Source organism: Scleropages formosus, chromosome 7 (genome assembly GCF_900964775.1).
Source record: "Scleropages formosus chromosome 7, fSclFor1.1, whole genome shotgun sequence".
NCBI classification, from domain to species: domain Eukaryota; kingdom Metazoa; phylum Chordata; class Actinopteri; order Osteoglossiformes; family Osteoglossidae; genus Scleropages; species Scleropages formosus.
Window position 1 is genome coordinate 13,781,378 of NC_041812.1, and position 8,541 is coordinate 13,789,918.

The window sequence follows — 8,541 nt, forward strand, 5'->3', positions numbered from 1 at the left end:
AAACTTGCAGAAGCAAACTGTTCACATCAGAACTTCAGTGAACTTCATGAGAAGACAAAGAGGAGCTAAATATTGACCCCGAGCTTCACATGTCCCACCACTGGCCAGAACCTTGATTTTCAACTTATGAAATTCTTTCCTGTATTTAGATGTTTGTTTATTCCACATCTTTCAATGCAGTGTGGTGCAAAGAAGGAATTACTCACAATCAGCTGATTGACTACCAACAGAGAACTGGAGATTTATTCATTTCCTGCATTGTGATTTATTGCAGTACTTTGTGAAATAACAAGTACAGAAGAAACAATGGGGTTTAAATACCCTGGTGAAACATGAAGGTGTTGGGGTGGCTGGAGTTCAAGCCAAAGTTCAACATTTCCAGCCATGTTTGAGTGTTGCCTGTGAACAATTTTGGTTGTCTTAAATAGCAGCACAAAGCCATATCCTTTTATAGATGTGCCCCTATTGTGGGGGGTATCAATGGCACTGGGTGTGTAGGGTGGGGGGGACAACGGATAAAGGCCCTGCAGCTGTCGGACACCCCTACCCTCAGAGCTCTCGATCCCTCAGCTGAGTTGCATCTCCTCTTCGGCCACCATCACACCCGCGGACCACCATGGCACCCAAGAAGAAGGAGGAGCCCAAGCCAGCAGCTCCCCCCAAGCCCCCAGAGCCCGAGCCCCCTAAGGAGCCTGAGTTTGACCCCAAAACGGTGCAGGTACGCTACCACTTCCATGTCCACTGATCTTTTGTACCATAGGCATTCATCAAACTTTGGCCAAAATATCTCTATATTTCCAGGACCCCTGTACAAGGGCCTCCAAAGAGATAATATGAGGATATAAAACAAGAGACAGGCAACTTACAACTCTGTCCCCACTTTGTTGGTGATCGCATCACACTGGGTCACATTTTTTTGGGCAACCAGAGAAAAGAGTGACAAGGTGATTTTAAAACCTCTTTTGGGCTGAGAAGGGTAGTTTGCTTGATGTTGGAAGAAAATGTTCTTATTATTTATTCTCAATTATCAGCTCTTTTTGTGAAAATGCCTGAAGGCAAAGCTGACCTATTATAATGCCGTTTATTCTATTAATGTCCTCTTGGCCTTTGCCCCATCACTGCGGATGTTGGCTGAGCCTTTGCTTGGTACAGCTCTTAGAAGCGCTGTATGAAACCTGCATGCAGCAGATTCCTAAAGAAACATACTGTGCAACTGAAGACATGCTGTTGCATTAAAACACAAAAGAAAGAATAAAAAATTGTGTTTTAATCTTTGTTTACTCACCTTGGAACCGAATGCTTACTTATTGCTGATTAACTAAACTTTTTAACATAATACCACAAAAATGTCATATATATATATATATATATATATATATATATATATATAGTTTCACGTAGAACCATTTATTTACACATGCTTAATGTAAGAAGCATGATCAGAATAACCAAGAGACCAAAGAGTTTGGTCAGATTCTTTTTGGCCAACTTTACAACTCAGCAGTATAGCAACTGATGTTGGTTTATTTTGGTGTAAAGACTGTTTATACAGGGAAGAGCTGTTTTTATGGTAAAGCTGAGAAAATACGTAACTGTTGATGTTTAAAGGAGTCCACATCTGACAGAACACTGGTGAGACATCTGGAAGCCCCTCCCACCACATGTGTAACCATCACTGTTGGAAGAAAAATTCATTTACAGTACAATACTGAAGGGTATGACCATATAATATGATTGTCATTATCTTGGTTGATTTTAGACCACACACAGTTTGAACTTCCTTTAACCACATGCCTTAGACAGTTTCTGTTTCAGTTGTAGGATAATTATACTTACATTTCTAATAGAACATATGTATTGACTTCCCTTTTACTTTTGGGAATAAGAACAGACCTGACCAGTATTTGAATTAGGTTTCAAATTATAAATATTTCTCTTCTTCGGAATGTTTTTCTATGACTTTATTGCATATGTTTTTCAGGTTCTTTCCCCTTTTGTCTTCTTCGGTTTTCCTTTTAATATATTTGTCTGAAATCTTACGCAGTACTATATGCAATACTACATAACAGTAGTACGGTTATGAAGGAATATGCTATCTTGTAAAGATTATTGGTCAACATTCAGCTATTAACAGGTCTGATAACCGCAAAGAATAAAAACAGGTTAAAGAAACAAAGTAGTGTGTTATGAAACACAGAAAGTGCAAAAAGCCAAGGTGGCTGCATGCCAGGCCTTGCTGGGGTCATCCATTACTGCCCTGTGACCTTGGCCCTCGAGTGCCGTGGCCCTGCACAGAGACTGATTGCACGTGTTTGGTCTTTTAACTGTGTGTAACCCAAGCTGGCGCAAGCTGACAGGCGTTCACACACGTTTGCACCGTGTCCAATGGGGTGGAGGTTGAAAGGTCAGAAGCATGACAGCCAGTTTTAATCTATATGCTTTACACATGGCTGCTCATTATTTCTCCTACTGGAGTTTCTGAGCAAATAAAATAAATGTATATAATTCCACACATTTTATAAAGCTGGACATTTAGTGAAGCAGTTCAGGGATCCGTTTCTAAAGGGTTCAACAACATGGCAGAGAAAAAGATGACTTTTTACTGTTTGATGTGCAGTTCGTCTTCTCTAACCATGAGAGTATAAAACTCTCATTCCCGATAAAATGTTTATGATGAATCATTACTTACCTGTCATTTTTTTATACTTTGTAATGAGTGATTATAGGAAACCCACTTAGTCTGCTTTTTCCAAAAAAATAAAGTAAGTTTTTGAATTTAGGAAATAGTCAAAAACTACAAAACTATGTTCCTTACTGTATTGTAAAAGGTAATTTTAAAAAAAAAAATAAAATCTTTTTTCCTGGAATGTAATTTAAAAACAAACACAGAACACAAAATCTTACCCACAAATACTGTCCTTTTATCCTTTTAGTTCAAAAGAAAATCTCAGAATTAGAGGATAAACTTCGCCCAAACATTTCTGTACATAATTATATCCCTGGGCTACTTGTTTCAATGGCATCTGGGCTTCTCTGAAGATAAGACAGACAAGAGTAGAATTAGATTTCAACAAAAAAATTTTGAAAATACAAAATGAAACACTGGGGAATAGAAAAACACGAAACACTGAAGACTTGTTTCCCAACTGCAGTATTACCAGAACAAAGCTCTAAACAAACAAATTCAGCAATTTGCCTAAAGTGATTTTTGTTAAAATGTATTAAACTGAGACTAAGGGGGGTACGGTGGCACAGTGGGTTCAGCTGGGTCCTGCTCTCTAGCGGGTCTGTGTTTGAGTCCCGCTCGGGGTGCCTTGTGAGGGACTGGCGTCCCATCCTGGATGTGTCCCCTCCTCCTCCAGCCTTGCGCCCTGTGTTGCCAGGTTAGGCTCCGGTTTGCCACGACCCTGCTTGGGACAAGCGGTTTCAGACAGTGTGCGTGTGCGTGTGTGTGTGTGTGAACTGAGACAGTTTCAGTCAATATCTACTTTATTGCAAAAGATTAATTAAACATCTAAAAAAACCTTTTGCATTCATATTATGAAGAATAATGATTGGCAATAATTTTCCACCTTAAAAAGAGGCTCTCTTGCTGTGATTCAGTTCTGTGTCCAGACTTTAAACTTCTCGCTGTTTCATTGTGTGATCTTCATTTATATCAATGTGAACAGACTGTGGCTTCAAAACTGGCTACGGCCATAATGTGAACATTACTCTCAGACATGTCCATATGTTCACTTAACCATTGTTGTCTCTCTTTCAGGTGGAATTTTCAGCCGAACAAATTGAAGGTATGTTTATAGCCCTGTAAAAAAACTGTATTGCGGATAATTGTGTTAGTTTCACTGGCTTTTCAGTTCACACTCGTTTATCAGTCTAAGGTTAAGATGGGAATTCTACACAACAAACCTGGTTAAAAAGCTGCACAAATTGGCAGTAGTTTAGGGTCCCCAGAGCACACCCAGAAGTCTTGATGTTGCGTTGCTTCAGCATCAATATGTGTGACCTCTGGTGAGTGTAACACAACATCTGCAGCTCACCTACAGCAAAAACCCATCTGCATGTGTCCTGCTGTGTCCCAGTAGGCCCACATGTGTCCATCCACGTGGAAAACAGACCCCCCATGTAGTAACCCTGGCTTTAATTATAAGTAAAATTGCCAAGAAAAATCTTTAAAATAGCTGGTCTTTGTGGGCACTAGTGAACCCTTTTGGGTGGTTCTGGTCCTGTGGGAATTTAAATCTCTGCAACAGAGGGGAACAGCCTAAGAAAGGAGCCAAGGGGTTTGCAGCAGGATGGGCTGCACTGTGCAAATGTGTGAGCTTGTATGCATTTTAGCTATCTTTATGCAGAGTCCTGTAGCATGCATAATTCATGCCATCTAAACGTGTCAGTGTCAGTGGTTTATTTGATGACTGTTGTAAAGGGTGTTGCCACTGCCTTCAGGCAAGTAACAAAACTAATGGACATCCTCACACCCACAGAGGCATGCACACACACACACACACACACACACACACACACACTGTATATGGTTTCCATCTAGTGCCATTTGGCATGAAACCAATCACGGCTGCAAAAGAAAAAACGAAAGGGTCAAATCTAATCAAACATAAAATCATTAAAATCTGTATGTAAATTAGTTTACAGAGATGAAGTAGCGCCAGGTCTAATGGATTATGTTGTAATTAAATTTGATTCCACAAAGAAATCCATTTTTGGTGTTCTACAGTCTATGGTATGGTAAGTGTTGAGTTGAAGCTGACCCATAGTGACCATTTGCATGGTTTTCATGGCAAGTGAAGGGAGGAAACAGAGGTGGGTTGCCAGGTCCTTCCTCTGCATGGCAGGCAAAACAAACACAGAGCCACTGCACTGCAAGCAGGACTCGAACCCCAGACCTGCCACACAGCAAGGCAGCAACCAAACCCACTGCACCACCACACCCCCTTCTACAGTCTATAGATTTCAGCAAATATCTATGATTTTGCAGACTACATACCTGCTGAAATGAATACTTGTGCAAATTAGATGCCTGCCAAATCAATTTCCTGATAAAACAAGTAATTTTTTTGCATTAGCATATAGGTCACATAGCTTTGATAGATGGCAAGATAATCATCAAAGAAGTGAATCAGGATTGTAATTGCCCATCATTTTGTTGGTCAACCCGATTACAAAATATCACAGAAAGATCTCTTATGGTCACAGGCTGGTTTTTCCTGCAGATGTTCACCCAATTTGGAAGGTACTTTAGCTTGTGTGGTACCGATGGTCTTGCTCTTTAGGCATACAGTACTTCTGAATAAAATTGCATAGACCACAGCAGAAAAAAATTACAATTTTCGCTTTTTCCTCATGACAGACTTCAAGGATGCTTTCCAGCTGTTCGATAGGACTCCCAAAAACGAGATGAAGATCACCTATGCCCAGTGTGGTGACCTTATCCGAGCTCTGGGCCAGAACCCAACCAATGCCGAGGTTATGTATGTTCTGGGCAAACCAAAGGCAGAGGGTGAGTGAGGGTTACATTTAACTTCCTCTAGGGCTTTTTGTCATTCCCATGATGCCATGTAGCGAGAAATCAGTGTATAATCACTCTAAGAGACACGTCCAGACTCAGAAGTACTTTTGTCATCTAAAACAAAATGCTGGATTGCAAACATTCAGCTGCTGAATTTTATTAAGTATAATATTTTTTTGTACTGCTTTCATGAACATTTAACTAAACATTATATCTATGATCTTTCCTGATGATGAATGCTACACTATTGTTTCCAAACCCTCATCAAGGGCGGAGTATTTGATAGCAAACCAGACTAGATGCGAATCCGTGCCTTTCATGTGTAGCAAAATTTATTAATGTAAACATGACGGATCTTGCCTTGCAAGGCTCATCATTTTCCCAACTTTAAACTCATTTGGCTTAAATTTGAAAACATAGGGATAATGAGGCATTTCAGTCTGACCTGCTCGCGCAATGACTCGAGAACCTGATACAGCAGCTAACTGATGCTGTGTTGATCCTCCTGCCATCATTCCAGCATTATGGACTTAAAGTGAAGGCTGTCTGGACTTGGCAAGCCCTGGTCACTGACCACAGTGATCCACACAGCTGTGGTCACTCCAAATACCTATTATACCAACAAATGCAAAGATAAATTAGGCTGGTTCAGTGAAGATTATGCTAAGTCGAATCAGGTGGTTAACAAGACAAAAAAAGAATCAACAGCCCTGCAGGACGGGGGATGAATAAATAATAAAAATACCATCTAGGCCAACTGGCTGGCGAAAACAGTGGGTAGCTTTCATGCAGAGCCAAGTGCTTCTTTGGCTGGACAACTGCAGGTGATGCAGACTAGGGCAGGAGGTGCAATTCTGAGAATTCCTGGTGGTCAATGGCGGGAAAAGGTACACAAAGAACAAGGAAGCCCAATGAAATGATACAACAGCTAAATTCATCGTGAATTTGATTACCACTTCCTTTGACAGAGATGCAATCAAAGATGATGGACTTTGACACCTTCTTGCCCATGCACCAACACATTTGCAAGGCCAAGGACCGGGGCACCTTTGAAGACTTTGTGGAGGGCCTGAGGGTCTTTGACAAGGAAGGGAACGGCACAGTGATGGGTGCTGAGCTTCGACACGTCCTGGCCACACTGGGTGAGCAGCATCTCTGAGAACTATGAATCAAAGAGAACGTTCTGTATTTTACAGGATTAGTATTAATTATGTCCCACCTGCTATATTTTCTATATCCTCCTGAGACCCAGCACACAGGGTTTCTAAGACCCAGGAAAATGAGATCTTAAAAAAAGGGTAACATTTTTTTTTCTAGGATTTCTAGGAAGTTGTTTAAACCCTAACCCAAAATGTGTGGCATCATTTAAAATGGTAGGATTTCCTTTATAACAAGCATTAGGTCTCATCATTGTATTCTGTACAGGCTGAGAGACACATTTAAAAATGTGCTTCTTCTGGAGTCCACAAAAAGAATTGTTGGGTCTCAGGAGATTTTCACAAAAAAATAATCAGCAAAGCGGCAGAGTAAAGTTCAGACTCTCGCTCAGGTTTACTGATGCCCTCTGAAGGATGCTGTACTTGTTAATCTTGCTGTTTTATCCTAACAGCAAGATGCAAATTATTATTTTATTTATTTTTTTTTTGTTGTTTACTGTACTTAAATGAGTCTGTAAGTTCTTTCTTTATCACATGTATCTGGTACAGAAAGAGTGATAGCTTTCATGCTGAACTTAGGATACCATGCTGACGGGTCCCTTGAGATAAGGCTAAAACTGTAGCTGGGGAGCGACCTGTAGCTCTTAATTGTCACAGGGAATATGAACTCAAAATGAACTCTTTCACAGTGACCTCAGTTAAATGTGGAGAACACTACTGACGTAACTGGCATTCTTAATCTTAACAGGTGAAAAGATGAAGGAGGATGAGGTTGAGCAGCTTATGGCTGGGCAGGAGGACGCCAACGGTTGCATTAACTACGAAGGTAAAAATATTTTACTGGAGCAAGTCAACTTCAGCAATTTATGCTAAGGTATTACAGTTGGGTCTCATATGATCAATCAAAGAGCCTTCAGGTTACTACTCTGTGTCTGTGACCACTCCACTGCCTGCAAACTAGGAAAGGCAAACTTTAGAGGAATAGTTCAGCTGGCTCCCTCTTTAGTTTGTAAAAAATGCTAATGCTGAAAGAAGGCAGATTCAGCATTTCCAAACCTTACTGATTTCCTCCACTAATCCTCCCCTGTACTTCTTTCCTTCCACAGCTTTTGTAAAATACATTATGGCAGGATGAAAAGGTCAGTGACTGTTTTACCATTCTCGGCTGCTGTTCCACTGGTCACGTACTAAAATGTACAATGTACTAAAATGTAAGATGTAATTTGGTTTTTCTTGCACATATTCCATTACAGATTTTGCCTTTGTCCATCCCTTTGAACATGCCGTGAAAGAAGATTGATCATTGTTTTTGTCTTGGTGTCCATCATGGTATGCCATTAACTTTATTGTACAGCACCACTGATCTTGTGGATCAAATGTTTTAATAAAGTGACCCATAAATAATATATCTACTCAATATGTTATTTTATTTTAAAAAAAGTCTTAACCTTCAGTGTTGCTTGAACAACATGTGACAACAGCCATCTCGGTCTAATTTTTCGATAGTATTATCTAAAAAAATTGTAGCACCACCCATTTTTGCATTTAATGAGTGAATTGTTTTTAAGAAGCTATCAACGTTCTTGTTGCTGAGATGAGTAGAAATGGACAAGTCAATACAACACAAAAGGTTGTTTAGAGTAACACTACCACTGTAAATATAAATACATTAGACACCCCTCTTCTTACATAAATTCGACTTACGTAAATCCAGATTAACTTAAAAATTCCTGGCATACACGTTATTTACTGATACTACTTTTATTTTAGGCAAAATATCTAAATATATTAAGTTGGCGTAGCCAGACAACGCAGGAAGCTGCATCTTCCCAGTTCCTGCATGTTTTGAGCTGTGAATGC

The 8,541-nt window shown here is 40.1% G+C and overlaps 1 protein-coding gene across 1 annotated transcript; it reads left to right on the top strand.

Moving 5' to 3' along the window:
• Positions 1–616: 616 nt before the first annotated feature.
• Positions 617–7,816, top strand: myl13 (myosin, light chain 13). Its single transcript, XM_018747643.1, has 6 exons — positions 617–718; positions 3,764–3,791; positions 5,366–5,515; positions 6,493–6,666; positions 7,430–7,507; positions 7,788–7,816. Exons 1-6 carry the CDS (start codon positions 617–619, stop codon positions 7,814–7,816), a joined length of 561 nt encoding a protein of 186 aa, XP_018603159.1.
• Positions 7,817–8,541: the final 725 nt, after the last annotated feature.

Excerpts from the sequence above, each read along its gene's own strand:
- myl13 (XM_018747643.1), top strand. The coding sequence starts at position 617 with ATGGCACCCAAGAAGAAGGAGGAGCCCAAGCCAGCAGCTCCCCCCAAG. Across the intron at positions 3,792-5,365 it reads TTCAGCCGAACAAATTGAAG|ACTTCAAGGATGCTTTCCAG; the intron begins GTATGTTTATAG and ends TCCTCATGACAG. Across the intron at positions 7,508-7,787 it reads CGGTTGCATTAACTACGAAG|CTTTTGTAAAATACATTATG; the intron begins GTAAAAATATTT and ends TTCCTTCCACAG.